General features: G+C 40.8%; 1 protein-coding gene across 1 annotated transcript in view; it reads right to left on the reverse strand.

Moving 5' to 3' along the window:
* SLC26A4 (solute carrier family 26 member 4) overlaps nt 1-22,122 on the reverse strand; it is a gene marked incomplete at its 5' end in the record, with an annotated part of 50,919 nt that extends 28,797 nt beyond the window's left edge. Inside the window, 8 exons of the mRNA XM_082399780.1 lie at nt 1,479-1,626; nt 5,500-5,582; nt 5,688-5,840; nt 10,979-11,143; nt 11,746-11,930; nt 13,611-13,721; nt 20,369-20,508; nt 21,959-22,122. Of these exons, the coding sequence (XP_082255906.1) occupies nt 1,479-1,626; nt 5,500-5,582; nt 5,688-5,840; nt 10,979-11,143; nt 11,746-11,930; nt 13,611-13,721; nt 20,369-20,508; nt 21,959-22,122 (1,149 nt within the window). The remainder of the gene's footprint in view (nt 1-1,478; nt 1,627-5,499; nt 5,583-5,687; nt 5,841-10,978; nt 11,144-11,745; nt 11,931-13,610; nt 13,722-20,368; nt 20,509-21,958) is intronic.
* Nucleotides 22,123-22,808: the final 686 nt, after the last annotated feature.

Consider the following 22,808-nt stretch of genomic DNA (forward strand, 5'->3'; position numbering starts at 1 on the left):
TTTGCTAACTGAAAGAAATCCCAAGGGGCTTTTCGCTTTTACAAAAAAGGGCGAAAAGCATCTGTTTTGTAGACAGCCCTTATAGAGGCAGCATGCCCCCCAAGTAGGGAGAGTGGCACCACCAAGCTCCTCCCCCGGGAACTACACTCAGCATCTCAGCATCGCGCCGCCATCGCTTTGAACTGTGTTGGTGAGCACCTGTGCTTCATCTAAATGGATTTTGTGCATCTGTTTGCAAGATGTGTCCTAAGGTAACTGCTTCTTCACTTTCCTGCCATTTCTGCTTAAGAAAGTTTTCATAGGAACGCTCTACTTTTGGGTAGCAGGGGAAACCTGTAATTGCACAATAAACCACCTCAATTTAAAGTGGTCACAACTATTATCATTGGTGTTTGTTGCACTGTTTTGCCGTATTATAGCTGTCATTAAAAAAAAAATTACCAGGCGATACTAGATTACATGAAGAATTCTTATTCCAATCTAATATGTTAAGCTTAAATGTTATTTATGACCTAACTGAATTAACTTTTTAAAAATTAGGATTACTTCAACTTACTTCTTAAAAAGTAAAGTGATGCATATACACTATTGATACTATGTGTAAAATAGACAACTAATGAGAACATGCGGTATAGCATAGGGAACTCTAGTTAATGCTCTGTGGTGACCTAAATGGGAAGGAAATCCAAAAAAGAGGGGATGTATGTATACGTATAGCTGATTCACTTTGCTGTACAGTAGAAACTAACACAAAATTGTAAAGCAACTATACTCCAATAAAAATTAATTAAAAAAAAAAGTAAAGTGATGCATACAGCACAGGGAATATAGCCAATATTTTCTAAGAACTATAAATGGAGTATAACCTCTAAAGCTTGTGAATCACTATGTTGTACACCTGAAACTTATATAATATAGTACATCAACTATACCCCAATTAAAAAAAAATTTGTTAAAAAATGTAAAACAAAAAAGAGATGTATCAAGCTAATACAACACATGGAGCTTGTTTGGATACTTAACCAGACAAATCAACTGTTTAAAAAAACTTTTTAAGATAATCTGAAAACTGACTAGATAGTTGATATTATCAAGGAATTATTGTTAATTTTTTTAGTTGTGATAATGATATTGTGGTTATACCTGAAAACTGACTGGATATTAGATGGTATTAGGGAATTACAGCTAGTTTTTTAGATATGATGATGTATCACGATTGCTTTTTACATGCTTATCTTTCAGAGACATATAATAAAATATGGATAAAGAAACAGTAAAATATATTTTAAAAATTAAGTGATACAACATGCATATTTCAAAATAATTTCAAATTAGCACACACAGGAGAGAAACCAACTCAATAAAGAGGGGTGGAAGAAACCAATCCCTTCTTTAGCAGACAACAAAAATCTTTCCCATTTATGTTTTCTTCTTATTTTCAGCCCTACAAAACCAGTTCAGCAAAAGAGTGACCATACCTGGTTCCCATCGATGGTGTAATCATACTTGATGGCGTATACTTTTCCTACAGACACTGCAATGGCATAAGCGACCACAGCGATGGAAAATGATGCAGTCAGCATCTCAGAAAACAAACTCACAGATGGAATCGCTGGAGGCAAAAACCTAGTGAGTTTTTAAATGAAAAATGCTGTGAAAATTTGACCATAGTGCTCTTCCTCCACCTCACCAAATGCTCTATCAACCCAGCCACAAGTCAGAAATGAAAGGACTTGATCCAAGAGGGCAAGAGGTACGTGAGATGCATAAGTGGTAGCACCTGCTTTTACAGGTTTCAATCAGAAGTAGGTGCTATCTCACTGGCTGATTCCTTTGTCCCCTATTTGAGAGCTTACAGATGCTGCCTTATCTACACTCTGACAAGAAAAGCCTGTCATTACCAATTTTTTTTTTTAATAAATTTATTTATTTATTTTTGGCTGTGTTAGGCTTTTTTCGTTTCTGTGCGCGGGCTTTCTCCAGTTGTGGCGAGCGGGGCCACTCTTCATCGCGGTGCGCGGGCTTCTCACTGCTGTGGCCTCTCCCGTTGCGGAGCACAGGCTCCAGACGCGCAGGCTCAGTAGTTGTGCCCCACGGGCCCAGTTGCTCCGCGGCACGCAGGATCCTCCCAGACCAGGGCTCGAACCCGTGTACCCTCCATTGGCAGGCAGACTCTCAACCACTGCACCACCAGGGAAGCCCCATTACTGATTTTTTAATACCATACAATCCCATGCTGTGCCATTTCACACATTAGTGTTTCTCCTTACACAATTTCATCTTAAAGGTCTTTGAATTTAAGATATCCTAGCCATAAAATGAGATTCACCCTGTACAAGGCAAGGTCAGGTCTGTTAAAGAGACAAAGAATGTAAGATGCTAAAAGAGCTAAGTGGAAAATCCATTCTAAGAGCCATGATATTTAAAATCTTCTTGAGTCCAAAAAAGATTAAATGTATGTAATTATCATAATGCTCCAAAGTCACAATGATTAAGACATCCCAACAGTTGCGAGATCAAACAGTTACTGTTTGACAAAACCAGAGCTACTCTACCAACTGTATAAAGAAATAAATCTACAAGTTTATAAGCCTGCAATTGTCCCCCGATATGAAAATCGGGGTGGGGGGTGGATTCCTTTCTTGTACCTATATCTTGATTACTATCCGTATGGTGTAATTCCAGAGGTCCCTGGCCAAAAAACAAAAACAAAAGCCAATCTCCCTGACCTACCTCACACCTGAAGTTCCTTTAATAGGAAACTATATTTTTTTCCGCCTATAATTAGAGGGAAGTAGTAAAGTAGAAATAAGATTCTTATAGAAAACAATAGAAATCTAGAGCCAGCTAATATCTTAATATAATCCAAATTAATATCCTAATCTAATATCCTAGAAATTGTTGAATCTACCTCTCTTTTTGTTGATACCGGAACTGGGGCCCAGAAAAGTGAAATGATCTGCTCAAGGTCATTTAGTAGGTCCAGGTATGAATGTTAGATATTAGATGATTTCCTGGGTCACAAGATCTGACTGACCCGCTTAGAGCCTGCTGGTTAAGAAAAAGGTTAGTGATGGGACTTCCCTGGCAGTCCAGTTGTTAGGACTCCGGGCTTCCCATGCAGGGGGCGCAGGTTCAATCCCTGGTCTGGGAACTAAGATCCCACATACCCTGCGGTGCCGCCAAAAAGTAAAATTTAAAAAACAAAAGACAACAACAAAAAAGGAAAAGGGTCAGTGAGAGAATGAGGGCTCCTCGTTTAGGTGAATCCTAGTGGGATACTCAGAAGCTGACCGGACTTGCAGAAATTGTATATTTGGCCAAGCAAGGGAGTAGGGAAGTAGGGCAAGTGGTCACAGTTTTGGGGACAGTGTCACTGGGCACTGAGCGATACTGACATATGGCATTGGCCCTCAATGGGACAAAAGGAAGCTGCCGGCGGCGGCCGTGCTTTTACTCCCTTATTGGGGGATTGACGTGGGGAGGGGATGAAGAGGTGGGTGGCGCAGTGTTTCTCTTTGTTCCTCCTCCTTTCGTCCTACTCATCTTTCTCTCCTTTCCCTGCCCTTCTCCAATCTCTCCACAGCACCCTTTCTTTTTCAGGTTTGTTAACGTTATTAGACTTGGTTCAGTGCTATCAAAAAGTTGCACAAGATAAATGGGATCACTGCCCTTGGGGAGGAGCTTTGAGTCCTGGGGGCCAGGCAGGTTAGGTCAGCTGACCAATCACACCAGGCAGTCTGTCAGGGGATGCAGCTTGACTAACCCAAGAGCAAGAGGCTAGAGATCCATTCTCAGCAGGAGAGCAGCCAGGAAAGCTCTGGATAGGGTCAGAAGGGATCATGGAGGGCGGGGGTTCCCAAGCCCCGGGCCACGGACCGGTACCTGTGCACGGAGCTGAGTGGCGGGCGAGCGAGTGAAGCGTCATCTGCTGCTCCCCATCGCTTGTATTACCGCCTGAACCATCCCCCGCCCCACCCGACCCCCCACCCCCGTCGGTGCAAAAATTGCCTTTCATGACACCGGTCCCTGGTGCCAAAAAGGTTGGGGACCGCTGACTTAGGGCAGCAAAAATGAGTTCCCTAAATCTATTAATAGAACATGGACTTATGGGACAGGGCATTTGCTATGGACCTCCTCTAAGAGTTACACCCTAGGAAGCCTGACAGCAGGGATCTATAAAATATATTATTTATGTAGCTGTTTATAACTACTCAAATAATCTAATTGTTAGGGTGAAAACGCCATAACTCAAATAGCCACACTGCATTTTTTTATCACTAAATTTATACCAGCATTAGGATTCACGATCAAAATGTTGATCCTCTAATGTAAAGTTTCCCAAACTTACCTGAGCATTAGAATCACTTGAAGCCCGTTTGAAAAATATTAATTCCCAGGCCCCTCCTCTGGAAAGCCTGATTCCATAGGTTCGGGGTTGGAACTAGGAATCTGTGTTAATAAGGGCCTCATGTGATTCTTAAAAAAAATGAGTTTGAGAAACACCAGAAAGGATGATATGTAAGTTAAGCCCCATGTAGCCAGATGTAATTTTTCTTTTTCTTTTTTTTTTTTGAACAGATTAGAAGAAATCATAAGATTAACCCAATGGCAAGGCAGCAGTTCCCTGTGGAATAAGCCCCGGGACTGAGCTGGCCTGAGGAGTTTCTATTAAGAGCATGAGAAACACTGTTACAGGTCCCTCAGCTGTTATTAAGGGAGGGGAAACCAGTACTTCCTAGTTATCTAACAGCAAGTCTAGTCATAGATGCTATAAGTTTATGTTACAAATGTAATAAACATCTGGGTTTCTTTTTCAATGTCATATGGTCGAATTATACTGTAGGGCCCTTGGTCCACTTTGCACTTTATGAGCGATCTCATTGGTGCTTTACAGCAAGTTCAAGTTGAGATTTCGGTGGTTTGTCATTCTCTTTGTGTCACAGGAGAACCTGCCAGGGCCACAGGACTAGATGGTGACAGAAGTAGACAAAGAACCTTAGTTCTTTACTCTTTTACTTCATCAAACTATCAAATATATCAAACCTCCCTTAGAGATAATGCACTTTAGTTATAGGCACAAATGATATAATTATTATCTAAGATGGATTAAACTAAATGGAGGAGAATTTAGGCCAGATGTCCCTTTTTCTTTAAGCAGATTGTTCTCAGTACAATAAATGTTACTAACCATGATTCTACAGTATGTATAGTATACTGTAATTGTATATGTGAGTTTAAATCAGGAATCTGGCGTTAAAAGTGCATGTCCTGCCACGTTTTAAGAACATAAAGAAAAAGAGAGAGCATATGCGGGTCGCTTTTAAACAAATGGCTTGATCTTTATCTACACACATACTGTTTATCTGATAGTTTGCACAAATGGATATTTCTTTAAGATCACACACAAATAAGACCAATGAAATGAAGCTTAAGTTTCATTTAAACAGAAAGCACTGACAATATATTAGTATTGCCTAAGAGGAACTCCATACTCACCCACTTGGGATGGACTTAACAATGCCAGCGTTATAGTTTTTTTCCAGGTCAACTCCATATGAAATGGCAGTAGCTATTATTGTCTGAAATAAAACAAAAGAGGTTAAAAAAAAAGTCCATTTGTTTTAACAATTCCTTTCTTATCAAACTAATTAATGCTGAATTTTCTAATTACACATTCTACTTACCACAATCACTTCTATAGGAATAGGGACTGGGATTTTGTGTTTAAATCGATCATTTAATTCCTTAACTGCCATACAGATGATAATGGTGAGTAATCCAGCAATGAAATCAGCAAGATTAGTGTTACCAATATTTTGAAAAATCTCAATTAGAGTCTGTAAAAAGAAATTTTTTTATATACTTCCCATATGAAAAATCATATCATCATCAAAGAGCACTTAATTTCATGTAAAATTATAAAAATGTGTTGGTTAATATACAGACCATTGACATCCAATCTTTGCAATATATATACCAAGTTATTAATGATGGTTAACTTGAAGTGGTAAAAGTATGGGTGATTTCTGTTTTCTTATTTTTGCTTATCTGTATTTTTTACAATAAGAATGGGATATTTTAAAAGAAAATATATCATTATATACTGTCTTTTGCTTGCAGAAGGGCTTTAAAAGTTTATAGCTTAAGTGGTTTTACAGGTGCTATTAAGTGACCTAATTTTCACCATGTTGATATGTATTATTGAGATTAAAAACTGATAAACCAAAAGTCCCAGTTAACCAATATTTTAGGTAAAGCTCTTCACTAAACCTGAATGATACAGGTGAGAATAAAAATCCCTAAAATTCTTCATATGTAGATACATACGGACTAATCCATTCTTTATGGCAAAGAAAAGCTATTGAATTGATATATAGGTCAAGTATAAATTTTTGGAAATTAATTTGGTACTTAGTTCAAACTTGAACTAAGGTGACTTAAATAAAACTAACTCTTTCCAAGTGGACAGACAAGACAGCTCAAGAAAAACTAGTTTTGTTTTGTAAATAGGAGGTTTCTGGGAATCAAGGGAGATTAGCAAGGAAGAATCCCGGAGGAGAACACTAATATCTTTGTTATAGGAACTTCAGTCCTGTAGAAGGCATGACTTTAGAAGGTATTCCTCAATTCTTCGAGAGGACTAATCTCCCAGTGAAGGTTACCTTTCTTTGAATGAGTTCCTTTATAGATATATTTTTATATGAAGATAAAATATTACTTAAAATAATTATAACAACAATCTGGTAACAGTTATGCATAGTGCTCACTGAGTAATGTAGGAGTCATCTTGCCAGCAACCTCCACCTCTTTGGAAAACATTCAAGAGTAAGGGAATGAGAGGAGAAGCTACTGTGCAAGCAAAATACATGCCACCAAGTGCTTGAACAAGAGTTCGAGAATCTGACTTGTAGGAAGCCTCTTGGACTTTCACTGCCTATTTTTGCCCTTGCTTTAAACACAATACTAGCACATTTACTTTGTCTGCTTTCCAGAGTCAGTAAAAATTGCTAGAGGCAGATACATTGATAGTAACAAGATGACGCAAGTGATAGCAGGGTGAAAAAGGAAAAAAAACAAAAAACAAAAAAAAACTACTACCACAAGCAGACACAACTCAAGAATTTAAGGCATTTACCATAGCAGTAAACAGCCCTACACAACTCAGAGTCTTGAAGGTATTGCTGTCTGGCCCTTTACATAATCAGTTTTCTGATGATGACTGTGATTAATTCATGAGCTAGATATAATACTTCAATTAATTGTCTATACAATAAAGGTTTACTCTCAACGCAAGATGGAAATATTCAAACTTAAGAACAATCAGAATACCTATCCCAATCCTAAAAACTTTCACCTTAACAAAAGTGATCACTACAGGATTGCCATGTAATCTTTGAGAGTCACTTAGACCTTTGAAGAAAAAGCACCTGTGGTGTATTAAAAATGTAATATGAGTTGCAAAAACCAAGATCAGTTTATATTACACAATTGCATCAAACAAGGCATATGAATATATTAATTGCCTATACTGAGTAGTTATTCAGAATCTTTTTTTTAAATTTTTATTTTATATTGGAGTATAGATGATTTTATTCAGAATCTCTTATGAAAAGTTCTACAATAGAAAGCTTAATCTATGTGGAAATAAAATTCACCCATATAAACTGAAGTAGTCAGATTGTACTCAAAGATATAGAAATGAGACTTTAAGAAAGCACTGTAAAGTAATTCCAATTTAGTTTACTATTAAAGTACTTACTAAAATGTGTTTAAAATATGGATATACTTATGATTCCATATTTCAACCTAGTATTCTGACCAGTTCAAATCAAGGTAATGAAACTTTTCAGAATGGGTGATATTTTACTATATTTCCTACCATGCTTGGAGAATTTTAGAACCATTTCATTTACAGAATTTCTTCCTTCTGGGTATATGAAGCCTTAAGTTAAAAATTACACCTGATATTACATATGAGGAAATTCACTGGTTAACTTTTGGTGCCAAATTTATTTTAATTCATCTTATCTCTATGAATATAACAAATCCCTCATAATCAGCCCTTGCTGTCAGGCATTTCCTCCTACCAGAACTTCTGTTGCATATATAAGATCAACCCTTAAAATGTTACTTTCCTTTTATAATGGCTTCATTTTTACATACTGAAATAGATTCGAAGTAATGAATCTGATCAAACTTAGTGGCAGCTTTCAAAACTCTCACCATCTGGGCAGAACTTTTCCATGTGGTCTTCCTCCTCATTAGGGGAAGAAATGGGGAGGTAACGTCAATTTAGTCAGCAAGCAGAAAGGCTTCCCTTGTCTATTGAGACAAACCATTCAGAGTGAATGGTAGGAAAACATAACCACTTTGAAATGGACTGTGTGATTTACTTACATGATTGAGTAGTTACCTGGTAGCTTGAGTATTACTAATTCTGAATTCTGCCAATTTTCCTTTCTGCCGCTTGTACCCAGCATCTCTGGCATTTGTAAACAAGTTTCTATTTTTCTTTCTTTCCCAATATTTCCTCCTCCCATTACTTATATTCATTATTTCCCTTTTTTTTGGAGGGAGGAGCAGGCAGGCGATCCAGAGCACAAGCTTATAACAAAAGGGATGTTAACTACATTCCAGGGACAGCATCTTACAACAATCTTACAGTCTTTCCTGGAGGAATCCACAGCTGCCCTGCATGTGTTGAAGGATTCTTTCACGAATAATCGCAACTGGTAATATCATAAGCAGAATTCTCTGTTCAGGTACTGAGTGGCTCATTCAACCCTTATGCAATTATTTCCAGACCTGCTGATTCTTTTTTTTTTTTTTTTCCAGAGGAGCAAGCTTATATTCATCCTCAGACAAGAATGATTGAAGTATCTTTATCCAACTTGGCTGGCCTGGGAGGAATTGCTTGCAGAATTCTGTAATACATTCTAACCTGAGGCTTCAAGAATAATGTTCAACAGGATATAAGTCACATAATAGTTTAAAAACTATTTTTGACCTTGTTCTAGTGTTTCCTGGTTACTTTGCTCTCTGTTGAAAGTGGGGTTATTTGCAGCAAGCTTCATCTTAAACATAGTCCTAGGAGACCAGAAGGACTATTTCTGTCCCCTGTCTGCAGAAGTCCAGCAGCGGCCAGGGACCCAGGTCACCCATCGGCCTAGGCCTCCTGTGATCTGTGAGGATGCAGTCCTAGCGATGTTTACACGACGAGGCGAGCACACTCAGTCGGGGTGTCTTGGTGGATTCAGGAGTAAGTGGGTTTGTACAGGGAGGGAACAGTGCCTGGCACGTGGCAGGTTTCAATAAATACTTATTGAAAAGATGAACGAATGACAATGAAGGAATAAATGAATGAACAGTTAATGGAGAAAGTAGGAAAGCAAAAGAAAAATATGGTGTGTAGGGACTGCAAAAGTGAGACAGCCTCTCAGAAAAAGACAGTCAGAAGGTCTCAAAGCAAACGAAGGTCTTGGTAGGAAAAAAATCAACAATGACAGAAATAATGACGAATGAAAAAACAGCTGCTAATAGGCTGGGTCCTTGGGAAGTGAACAGTAAGTTCCATGAGGTCTGATCATCATGATCATGAAAATAACAATAATGAACTGAATTCTTACTATGAGCCTGGTATTGTACTAAGTGCTTTACACAAATTTTCATTTTTAATCCTCAGAATGCTAACAAGCAGCTACTCTCATTATTCCCATTTTACAGCTGAGAACACTGAGGCTTAGAAAAGTTAAATATGACATGCCCAGAATCACATGGGTCATAGGTGGTGGAACCAAGACTCCAACTCAAGTTTATTGAAGTTCAAAGTCTATGATCTTAATCACTATGTTAAACTGCCTCCTCTACCTAGTCCCACTGCCTAGCACAGTATCTGGCCTGGAATAGGCACTCAGTATGTCTGTTGAATGGACAGAGTAATGTGGGATTATGGCACTGCTGTGAACCTGAGCAAATTCCTGTCCACCTCACTAATTTTTAGATATGTATGCATGGCCTTACATCATTTTAGAAGCTAATACATGGGTCATTAAAGGACTCAAACTCATTCTTAACGCTGGCACATTGTATTTGCCTTGTATCATTCTCCCCAAGCTAGGGTGACATCATGTTACTATTACCACCATTTTTCAAGCATTGATAACATGCTTTATACAGAACATACATTTAGATCCAAGAACTTTTTCAAATCTAATTAGTGTGATCTACATCCTTCTTTTGCATCTCTTTTGCATGTTGAATCATCTCTGAATCTAATGTTCCTCTTCATCTATAATTGCTGAGACATTTACATTATGCATTTTATGGACTCTCACAGTTAAAAAGGGCTTTAGAGATACATGTCCAATCATTTCACTTTATAAATAAAACAGAAAAGAAGCTTTGAGATGTGAAATAATAATTTCAAAATAACACTGTATTTTTTGAGTACTTGTTATATGCCAGCCCCTAGGCCAAGTGCTTCTCATATATCCTTATTTAACTTAATTGGTAGGTATTACTACCAACTCCATTTTGCGGAGTAGGATGTTGAGGCATGGTGATTTGCTCATGTAATAGTGCAAATAATAAATAATAGGGTCAGGATATGAATCCCGTTCATCCAAACTGAGCTTTCAGCCACTGTCCTATACCACGTGTCCAAGGTCACTTAGCTTAGCAGAGGCAAAATTGAGAATTGGGTTCAAGTCTGCTGCCTCCCAGGCCAGTCTTCACTGTAGCACTTTGTTTTCGTTACTATTTTTAAGAGCAATGATACTTCTGAAACCATTTTGATCAACTGAGAACAATGTTTCGCAAAATCTGCCTTTTTCAATGTCACCCCTGATTCTACTGCTTCTTTCAGAGAAGAATGTTTTCAGTGGCTCCCAAAGTATGGCACAGAGGAACGCACACTCTCCAGACTCAAGTTCAAGAGGAAAAGTGAGCCATCCCTGGATTAAGAAGCACCACTTACATAGATAATGGAGAGAATTCCATTATAGTTTTTGGTTGAAACATTGAGGACAATCTTTAGCTGTGAGACCAACACTTGGAAGGCAGCAGCTGTTGTGAAACCACCAACCAAAGGATCTGCCAGGTACCTCACTATGAATCCAATCTGCAAACCTCCAAATATCAACTAGAACAAGAAGAAGGAAGGAAAAATTAAATGTTTGCCTGGGAGAAGGATCAACCCTTTTGAACTATTAATGAATTAAACTTAACACCAATTAAAACTCTGGTAGCCTGCCGATAACACAAAAATACTTGTAGGAAAGAAATCTGAATTTCTTAATGCCCTCTCTCCTCCACCACTTTAAAACTTGAAAACCATGTGTAGTACGAACCTTAAAGTATTTCTAGATATGTAATAAGAAAAGAAAAATTCATGTAGCTTATTTCTGTGACTTGCAGTTTCCATGGCTCTGCTCACCAGAACATTTTTTTCTCTTTATGGGTTCTGGCACATTTCCCTTCTCTTATTCTCATTTGAATCACACATGTTCTTCTGCCTTTTTTTTTTCTGTCTCTGACTTTGATGATTAAGTGAGCCTTAATAAGTGGGGGCTTGCTGATTATTTTAGCACCTGACCTAAAACAATATAACTTAAAAAATAGCTTTGAGGGGTCGGTAAATTGATTTGTTTTGCTTTTAAAAGAATCTTTAAGTCCACATGCTTTACAGTTAATTCTTTCAAATACAAATCATGCCAATCTATATATTCCTTGTAAGCCCATTACCTGTATGATTCCAACCAAAAGAGTAAGGGTGCTCGCAATCAATACTCTTGCTGCATCTCTAGCTGCAGAGTCTATCATGGTGGTATTCAGTGTAGTTCCATTACTGCTGGATACGAGAAAGTGTTCGTCGGGGGCCATGCTCAGAACAACAGATCCCACCATTAAACTGACCACTGGGAAAGGTCCTGGGGAAAAAAAGTCTCTTATCAATTAATAATTATTAATCACTTGTAAATCAACTATACCTCCATAAAAAACTTTAAAAAATTATTATTATTAATTGCAAATGTTTAGGCTCAACATGTCTACGTAGGATTAGAAAGATGTGTGAAGTAATTAGCTGTGATTGGGAAAATACTGTTTGTTCACCAAAAAAAGCTAAAAAGTAGATGCTTCAAGGCATTCATGACCCAGAAATGAGCAAGAGAGACATGTAGGTGGGTCACTGTAATACAGCTTTCAGGCTGCTTTGTAAGTACACAGGTAGGGTGTCTAACCTATCTGTGTGTGATCTTCATGTATCTGGGTGGGGACATGGGGGGGTGGAGGGAGGAGTTGTCAAGAAAGGTTTCCTGGCAGAAATGGCATACTAGCTGAGTCATTACTTGTTCCATCTTATTTTTATTCCATGTAAGTTCATTTCCTAGAGCATCCAACGTCCTGATCTCTGTGGAGATAAGGACCTTGATCAATATCACTTGATCAAAATTAGGTTAAAGAAATAGCAAAGGGCGTATAGAGTTTCGCTTTTTCTCTTTCCAAGACAAATTTTTTCATATCAAATGCCAGTCTGTAAGATTCTACGTTTCAAAAGTACTTTTCTTCCAGCAGCTGCTCCATTCACTACTGGTGTTTTTATCCATGATGATGATGATCCTATCCTTTGATCATGGAAGGCTTTAACAGCTGGGAGGGCTCAGTACCAAAATCCAGTAACCCGGAGTGTCTAAATGTATAGAACACCAAAGAGAAAAAAATCAGCTTCTCTGTTCCTCACCTCGTCATGCATTTGATACTGATCTACTCTCCCAGGTGAGAAAGTTCTTTTAGTCAATAACCTCATTCTGATCTCCTTTTATAGACAAGGCAATATGCCAGACACTGGGGGAAATACAACGAAGGATAAGGATATGGGTTGGGGATATAGTAGTAGATGGCTGCATTTGTTTCAAAAGGATTGCCCAGGTAGACATGTCTAGCCAGCAGATGGATGTAGGCGAAAAGTTATCTCAAGTGTAAATGTCAACGTTGCAAAATAGCATTAAAACACTCATCTACTAGAACATTTTAGCAGAAGAAAATTCAAATTTTAGGAAGTTCAGGAAATAAATCTATTTTGGGCCATACCAAGAAGGACAGCCAAGCTCAGTTTCTATATTGTTTTGGCATGATTTTGCCAGTCTTCCAATATTAGTGACTTAAAATAAGTATGCTCTTTAATAAGACAATGAATATGTATTTGATGAACATAATTTAGTAAAAGCTAAGTTAATCTAGTAAAATAGCAGGTTCAGAACCTCTTGAAGATTTTCTTTCCCTTGTCATTTTTTATTTTAGAACACTTTCTAAATATAGAGTCAAACTTATTATATTTTTGAAAAGCAAAACATGCTAAGATTTGAAGGTAGGCTACAATTTTTTAACAATCTTTCAATTTTCTCCTCTTCATTAAAAAAAAGGGGATTAAGTGTAAAGCTTACACTTTACACTTAAGAACCATTGCATCATTGAATAGGAAAAGCGGGCAAAACACTGATGCCCTATCTCCCTAGAAAACATTAACAAAGATATGGAAGCAGAACACACATAATATAGCCCAAACACGTTAAATGTGAACAGATAGAATTGTATATGCTTATAGTTACCAACTGAGATGTGTCTTGATGTTCCGAAGATAAAGTATGTCAGGATAGGAAAAAAAGCAGAGTAGAGACCATATCCAACAGGAACAGCAGCTAGTAGAGCGTACGCCATGCCTGAAAGTACATCCAAAATGATCAAATTCAGAAACAAAAGTTATGCTTTATGTCTACTGAACAGAGAAAGGCCTTTTCATAGATCTCTTCAACTTACAGCTCATTCTGAGTGATTTCCTTACTATGCTAGGATGCAGAACATGATTCAAATCAGCTGGGATAATGATTGCAGCTCACATATCACCTGCTCAAAGGAGCGGACTCAACTGATCAGTAGTTCAATCATCAGGTGAATGGAAAAAGAAAGTCAAGTCAGTTGTTGATTAAAAACTTGATCAATTCAGTTCAAAGGCTCAGGCTGGGTTTGTCTGAATTCAGTGTTTCAGTGTTGTGAGGAACACAGTCATTGTTGCCCTGCCCTTTCTCCTTTCTTGTGGGGGAACAGAAGTTAGATCCAAACAAAGAAAAAAATCTGACCTTTGTACATAACATAGGCTCTCCACTAAGAAATCAACACCTTCGCTAGGCTATCCCAAGTGGCTTCTGGGTCCATGAATGTCACACTGTATGGAGAAATCTCAACCTTTCTGTGTACATGGCAGTGGAAGACAATAATGCGTTGGCTTTTTGTTTGTTTGTTTGCTTTTTGCCTTAAACAACAAACATCTATTTCTCACAGTTCTGAAGACTGAGAGCTTCAAGATCAAAGTACCAGCAGTTTCAGTGTCTGGTGAGGGCTCTCTTTCTGGTTTGCAGATGGCTGCCTTCTTGTTGTATCCTCACATGGCACAGAGAGAGTGAGCTCTGGGCTCTTCCTCTTTTTATAAGGGGACTCTACCTGATTACCTCCCAAAGGCTCCCACCTCCAAATATTATCACACTGGGGATTAAGGCTTCAAGATAAGAATTTTGGAGGAACACAAACATTCAGTCCATAGCACTTTCCTTCTCCTGTGGGTTTTTTTTGATTAAATACTTCTTAGGTAGTCAGCACATCTTACTCTGTATTACCTCCCTACATTTTACTCACTCACAGTGAGAGAAAATCAAGCCCTTTGACCTTTGGGTCATTAATAAAGGATTACATTTATAACAGTAAAAAAAAAAAGTGGCAACAACGTAAATATCTTGGCCTCTGAGTGCCCAAAATTATTTATTGAATGAATGTCTCAAAACAGGGAAGTGGTTAACTAAATTATACTGTAATTCTATGAAATGAAGTTGATGTGCTGCATAGAAATAATTTACTACTAATAATTTACCTATCTCTAGTACAATAAAGTGCATATAAGAAATAAGTGAGAAAAGGCAGGATTCAAAATAGTGATCAGGGAATTCCCTGGTGGTCCAGTGGTTAGGACTTGGCACTTTCACTGCCATGGCCCAGGTTCAATCCCTGGTCGGGGAACTAAGATCCCACAAGTGAGTGGCGCAGCTAAAAAAAAAAAAAAAACACAAAATAGTGATCAGTTTAAAAATAGGAAAAGATTTAACAGAATTCAGGTATGCAAAGACTATAATATAATAAACACCCATGTACCCAGCCTCTAGCTTAAGAAATAAATTATTGCCAGTACAGTTGAAACTCTCTATATACTCTTTCTCATTCACATCGTCTTTCCTCCCTCCACCCTCAGGAATCAACCACTATCTTGAATTTAGTGCTTATCATTCTCAGACATTTCTTTATACCTTTACATAGATATGCATTTATGTGTCTAGTAGGATATTTACTAAAATATGGGTTTAGTGGGTTATCTATATGCTAGGATCAAAGGAGACTTCTCATTTGTTGAAGAGGTATTTTTTTCGTGTTCCTTATATGTATTTTCTGGTTTCCCACAATAAACATTCATTCATTCAGCAACTATTGATTGTGTACCCTCCACGTGCCAGGCACTGTTCTAGGTTTGGGGGAATATGGGAGTGGACAAAACAAAGTCTCTGCCCTTAGAGAGTTTGCATTCTAGAAAAATCTGTATTACTGATGCAAATGTTTTCATATATAAATTACAACAAGGAATTGCAATAAACACTCATCCCAAGAGCATAGAGTAGAAAGGTGAGGCCACAAAGGGAAGACAAGAAAAGGAGCAAAAACAAAAGCAAAAAAAAAAAAATTTTTTTTAAAATATTCAAAAATAAAAGAAGGAGCAAGGAATGAAAACAACCTATTTCCTATGTATTTTTTTCAAGTCTTTCTCAAACTTCCACTTGCCTAAACTGGGCTCTGCAGTCCTTACAGGCCTGGAAAATGGGGGCTTTTTCAGTTTTCACATAGTATCCTATTTCGGGACAACTGCTACTCAGATATACTGTAATCATATTATAAGGGAATTTGGTACAACAGTTTTGAAATTATATAATTTGTAAAGAAATCTAAGCCATTGATTTAAACTATGGAATCTCTTGTGTTGGCACCCTTCCTGTGTAGGATCATGGCATGTATTGATAAAGGTGGTGCTAGCAAACATTTGGAAGCATCTAGAAGGCAAAAGTATCCATAGAAAGTAGAGAGCAGGTTCCCCATAGGTACGAATAAAAATAGCACTAAAAGGGCTGCATTGATTTCTTGCTGCCTAGTGGGAACTTTTTTGTTAATAATAAAAGTAAAAAAGATCCCATGATCCTTAGCATTTCTGGCTTCTCAGTAACTCCGATGAGTTTTTCCCCACCCCTCAGCTGCCCAGCCAGAGATTACATTGGTTATATCGTGGACTTTGCTGTCCCTAGAAACTGCAGCACCACCTCTGAAATCTCAACGTTGAGCCTCCTGCTCTCCACCTACAGCCACCTAGCCTCTCCGCTCACCTACTCCAGAATCCTTACTGCAACATTTCTTTGTCCTCAGGAGGCTTCTAATCCATGAGTGGATCCACTATCCTTGGTACCCCCTCATCTTCACTTGCCTCCTTGTCCATAGAATTTTCAGAAATACTCTGAACTTCCTGGCTTCACTCTCTCTCTCCTTCCCCTGTCTTCTCTGGTAAAGCCCCAGTCTGGCCAAACCCAAGCATCACCCTATTCCATGCCAGGATTCAAGCAGCTGGATAACTGAACTAAAGTTCTCTACATTTGGGCTGGCCAGTTTCACATAAATTTCATGATCGCAAGCCCCAGATGGGAACTCCAAACTGCCTGGCCATCCAATTTCATTTCCTCAGGAAGTGTGCTTTTCCTCACCCCAAGATAGCTACTCAGACTTCCCCTACTTCTCTCAAACTCCCCATCCCCCTTCTCTATACAGACACTGTTTAGAGATGAATCCTAGACTTCATCCAAAACAGGGACTCCATGAGATGCCTATTGGCTTTTTACCAAAATTTACAATCTCTCTGCATCTGCACAGTTTTGTCTGTTTTTCTCCTTTGAAAATGGAGGAAAAATACCCCACCTATCTTTAAGGAGCAGCCCTCCCACTTCTATCCTTGAACTGATCTACACTTGCCCCTTCTTGTCACTTTTACTTGTTTCTCCTCTACCTCATGGACCACAGATCTCATGGTCCACTGGGTCACATCTGTGTTCTAGTACCTCCTATACTAAAAGAAAAATAAATCCTCCCATCACTTATCTTTGCCTTTTATGCCTCTGGTTACAGCCATTTCTCTACTCTGCTTCACAGCAAACCTTCTTAAAAGTATTGTCTGTGTTCCATCACCAAGAGCATTCCACACTACAGACCCCTCTATCCTTTAAAAAAAAAAAAAAAGAAAGAAAGAAAGAAAAGAAAACAACTCCTCTCTTGGCTTCTGACCTCACATTCCTCAGATTGTTCTTTTTCTCTAACTTCCTGAGCCCAACCTCCTCATGTTTCTTTGTGGTCCCTCCTCATCTCCCCGACCTTTAAGTACTCCAGCCCCGTTCTCCTCCCCATCTGCCCTTTCTCCCTAGGTAGTTTCAGGCATTCCCACTCCTTTAAATATCACCTCCAAAGTGGTGCTTTCTGGACTTTTATGTCTAGCCCAGACCCCTCCAATGACCTTCACACTTCTAGTATCTCCAACTCCATATTTGGCCTCTCAAATGTGGCATGTCCAAAAGGAAATGCTTGGTTTTCCATCCCAATCCTGCTCCTCAGCCAGTTCCAATCCATCAGTATATTATCTGTGATTCCTGCTCCAAAATACATTTCAGGGGACTTCCCTGGTGGTACAGTGGTTAAGACTTCTCACTTCCAGCGCAGGGGTTCAATCCCTGGTCGGGGAACTAAGATCCACGTGCCTTGCGGTGCAGCCAAAATATATATATATTTATTTCAGATCTGTGCAGCTCTCTCTAATCTCCTGCTTGATTGGCTTCAAGCCGAACCATCTATCCTCAGGGCTGGGACTGGGGAGAGGCAAGCGAGCAAGCGAAGTGCCTGGGGCGCATTATTGAAGAAGGCCCCCAGAGAGTGACTCATTTACCGCATCTTAATCCTGGCCCTGTCTAACCTTATCTCCTCCTGTTCACTCCCCCCAGCCCGCCCCCTCCTCCACCCACACTGGAATTCTTCCCGTTCCTCCCTTGAAAATACTATGCTCTTTTTGACCTCAGGGACTTTGCACCTGTGCCTGGTACACCCTTCTTTCTGCTCCTTACACGGCTGTCTCCTTCCCATCCTCCTGACCCTGATTAAATTTCACCCCCTCAGGAAGCCTTCCTTGACCATTCTAACTAAAATAAACACTCCATCCCCAAATTCATCCCTATTCAAGCCTATTTAATCCACCATAATAGATATCACAATCTGTAATTATTTTTCTGTTTATCTGCTTATTTAATTCCTCTGTCTCCCACTTAAAATGAGCTCCATGAGGTCAGTACCCACATATGCCTGTCAGTAAACCACTGAATCCCCATGGCTGGTCTACATATATTATTAGATGAATGAATGATGATGAATGATGAATGAACATATGAATGAACCAGGTTGACCTCTCAGAAATTCACCTTACAAAGATAACTTCATAGAGATAATGTTTCTGGAAAGCGTATCAGTCATAAAGTGAGGAACTGCATCGTTTATAAATTAAGATCCTAGGAATTAGACTATTAGACAAATTAGACAAATCCCAGCTCTACCACTTACCAGCTCCATGACCTTGGACAGGATGCTTAATAAATGAAACTAAAACTAAAGTTAATTCTTATAATATACTTGTCTATGAACACTTGGGGGACACAGCTTGAAATAGTATTTTTCATACATAAAGATGATTCATTATCAGGAATGCAATTCAGTCCTCTTTAGTAAATGTTTACAGGGCCACCTATTTTGTGCCAGTCTCATGCTAGGCACTGGCTAAACAAATATGAATTAGACAGTTCCTGTCCCCCAGGAGCCACAGGGCATTGCCATGCCACAGCTATTAGAGTCCACTGTGTACACAGCACTTGGCATCATTTAACGTATGAACCGCACCGCTCCATCCAACTCTCCCATCCACCTTTGTGATTGAAAACATGGTTGACCAGGCTGTGGCTCCGCACTGGGGCCACAGAACATCTTCCTTCTCTGTGGGCATCTCCCTGGCCTGCTCTGAATAATCCTGAGAGCTCTATAGGCAAATTTTGGCTCATGGCATTGCTCAACCACTATTACTAACTTCTGAAATAGCCATCTCTCTACACACATTTCTACCCCACCCTACTTCCCATCACTTGGCAAACTGAGACTTAACCTTCAGGGAAACAGCTCTGATGACTCCTCCTCTAGGAAGCCATTCCCAGTCTCCGAAGGCTGGGTTGAGTGCCCATGTGTGCACTCCCTTCCCAAGCAATGTTACCCCTGCTACGGTTGGTCCTTCCATTGAATTGTTATCTTTCTCCTCATTGGACTATGAGCTCCTTGAAAGCAGGTGGTGCATCTTATTCATGTCAGAATACCTAGTGCCTGGCACCTACTAGATACTCCATAAAATGGTAATAAATAAATGAGATTTCTGTTTTCATGGTCCAGAAGCTTTGTAGAGTTGAGGTGAGGGCAGAAGCAAGATGATGGGGGTGGAGGACAAAGGAGAATGCCCATAATGCTATTCACCAGCTATGCAATAGATTTCCAAGATGTTCATGGAAATGCGGCATAAAGGCAGTTTAAAAAATGTCCTGTGTTGGGAAATTTTGCCAGAAGATTAAAATACGGGGATGGATTTAAAAGGGGGAGGGGGAGGTAAGGGGAGAAAAAGCCACTTACGTGTAGTCCAGGCTAAAATACGTCCTTCCCTTTCCCTTAAGTCAGTTTCAAACTGCAGGTCAAGACCATGTATGCAATGTAAGATAATTTAACGGGCTACAATCATCATTTAAAAAATATAAGCAGAATAGAATAGGACAGAATAGAAAATATCAGAGTGTATCACCTGTAGTGAGGGTAAATACTATTTCACAAAACTTGAGATATGTGTGTATAGATCATGATGTAATACAGATTTCTTACTGTGAGTTCTGATCAGTGAAAATTGGGAAGCTGCTGCTTAGGTGATAGGGCTCTACTTGGAGCCATGCAGCTAAAGAAGCAGCAGGGCTTCCCCCAAAGAGAACTCCAAGGAAGAGGAGAAAGAGGGGAATCTCACCACTAAGGGGCAGACTCTGGAGGAAAGATGAAGGCTGTGAAGGATGAGCAAGCCTTTGTTGCAGACCCATGGGAGCGAGGGGAGAGTTAGGAACAGCTGCTGGAGACTGCAGTTCTCCATCACTTGGGAGCTAGTCCACCACCATCTTACCTTGCAGTGTCCCCACTAGCCCAGTACTAACTCCCGAAATGGTATCATTAAGCAGCCATTCCTTGATCCGGTATTTGGGGAGCCAGTCCAAGATGGGCAGGAGGGTCTTCAGCACACCAAGGGTTCTCTTTCTTGAACAACTGTCAAAAGGCAAGAAAACTGGACTTGCAATCCAATCTCCATCACAGCCCACTGCAAATCACAAAGTGCTTACCATGTCTTTGCCAAGAACTCTATTTACCCTTTTAAATGCACTGTACTAGAAAACACAGGATTAAGTGTTCCCTCCCCTCTCCCACCTTCTTAATCCTCTGAGAAAATATCCCTAAACAAGAACCCATTTTCTGGTCCAGCCCCAGACTGATCAATGTGGAGTCTTTAAATGGAGATTAATTTTTGGACTTCTAACCCAGGCACTTTCTTCTTCTTCTCTTTTTCTTTCAAGAAACATAAACAAACTCTGTATATTTTGGCAATAGGAGCATGGAGCCAGTTTTTACAACTCTTAACATGATGAATCTATACCTTGCTGCACCTTGCTATCTAGATTTTAAAATTCAACAACCTATAGGTAAAAGAAGAAACATATTAAAAGTAGGTGAACACTATTTGACTCCTGATTCAAATAAATTATTTTAAAAAGTATATTTATGAGACAATTTAAAAGTTTTGACTTAAGTTTTTATATTAAGGAATTTTTTAATTTTTGTGTGTGATAATGGAATTGTGGTTGTTATTTTTTAAGAGTCCCTAAAGATATATACAGACAAAACAAAAAACAAAAAAACAAAAAGAAACACCATATGGGACTTACGTTTTAAAAAAAAAAAGTGGAGCGGGGCAAGTATATGGTGAAACAAGATTAACTTTGAGGTGATCATCTTTGAAGCTGGGTGATGGGTAAAAACATGGGAGGGGGTTCATTACACTACTATGCCTACTTTTGAATGTGTTTGAAATGTTTTATAATGAAAGGTTTTTTAACAGAAAGAAAATCTAGCAGCAGCTGATAGTTCCCTTTTTGTTTGTGATATCTACTTACGGGTGTCTCGTTTGGGTTTAGAGATTGATGGAGGTTCTTCTCGGGGGGCCCTACTGCCTGACAGTGGACAACTTGGAGCGCAACACGCTCTGTGTTCGCGCCTTCATTTCGTGTCTCTGAGTGGCATCCGTCCTAGACGAGTTTGGGGCTTTCAAGGATTCTTGGTCAGGTGACGGGTTACCCATCACCTCTCTGTAATCGAGCACCTTGCTCTCCCTCTCTCCTCAGCCTAGCCTTCACAAGAAGGCCGTAGGGACCCGCTGTACCCCAAGGCGCACTCCAGGTACCCTCAAGAGAGGAAAAGGAGATGCGGCTCCCCGAACACACCCTCTCCAAAGATGAGTTTCCGAGACTAGGGTCGATTCGGGCCGAGAATGATAGAGCCACCCTCCCAACGGGAAGGCCAGAGTCCGTGAGCTGACCGAAGCAGGGTCGACCCTGCAGGGTGGCGCGGCATCCCACACTCCGCCGCCGGGCACGCCCGCGGGTCGGCGCGCCCGGATTCCCGGCTTCACTGAGCCCCGCGCCCCGCCCGCCGCGGCTGCTACCTGCAGCCCTTGGCCAGGCTCTCCCGCAGCGTCTTGCGCTCCTGCAGGCGCCGCTCGTACTGCTGTTGGAAGGCGAGCTCGCTGTAGACCGGCCGCGACACCACGTAGCTGCAGCTGTACTCGGGGAGCGGCGGCGGCTCCAACCTGCCGCCCGGCGCTGCCATGACCTGCGAGGCGGAGGACGACGAGGAGGGAGGAGATGGAACGAGGGAAGAGAAGAGGAGGTGAAGACCGCCCGTTAGCCGCCCCCGGCCGGCCCCACCTGTTGCAGCCGATCCTCGAGAGCCTGGTCCGCGCGCTGCCGCCCTCTGCGCCCGGGCCCGCCGCCCCCGGGCGCGCACCTCCAGCCTGCAGGGGGCCCTGAGGACCTCTGGGTCCCGAGCCTGCACCTGCCGCCCGGCGCAACCGGACTCTAATAAGAGAGTGAGCCCGGCTCTGGGGGGCGGCGGGAACCCGACCCAGTCCCCTCAGATGGGCAGCCAGGGCGCTGTCCGCGTCCTGAAATCTCCCCAAACCCGGGCTGGGGCCCGCGGCGCGCAGGGGGCAGGAAGGGGGACCCTGTGAACGTCCCTCTCTCCCCGCACCCGACCCAGGGCGCAGCGCCAGGCGCGCCCTGGGAAAGAAGCACAACCCCCGGGGCCGGGCGTGGAACCCTCAGGCCATGCTCCCCTAGTCCCGAGGCTTCGCGCGCGCTGCAGGCAAATTCCAGCAGCCGGGCGCGCTCTCCCGGGGACAGAACTTTGGGCGGGTGGAGCAGGTCTCACCCCTCGGCCTGTTTCCCTAGCTTCTTTCTCGCACTCAGCTTCTCAGAAAGAAGGCTGTACTGTCCCCTGCCCGGCGGCTGTGTGTC

The sequence above is a fragment of the Balaenoptera borealis genome, assembly GCF_965194805.1.
Source record: "Balaenoptera borealis genome assembly, chromosome: 7".
NCBI lineage: Eukaryota > Metazoa > Chordata > Mammalia > Artiodactyla > Balaenopteridae > Balaenoptera > Balaenoptera borealis.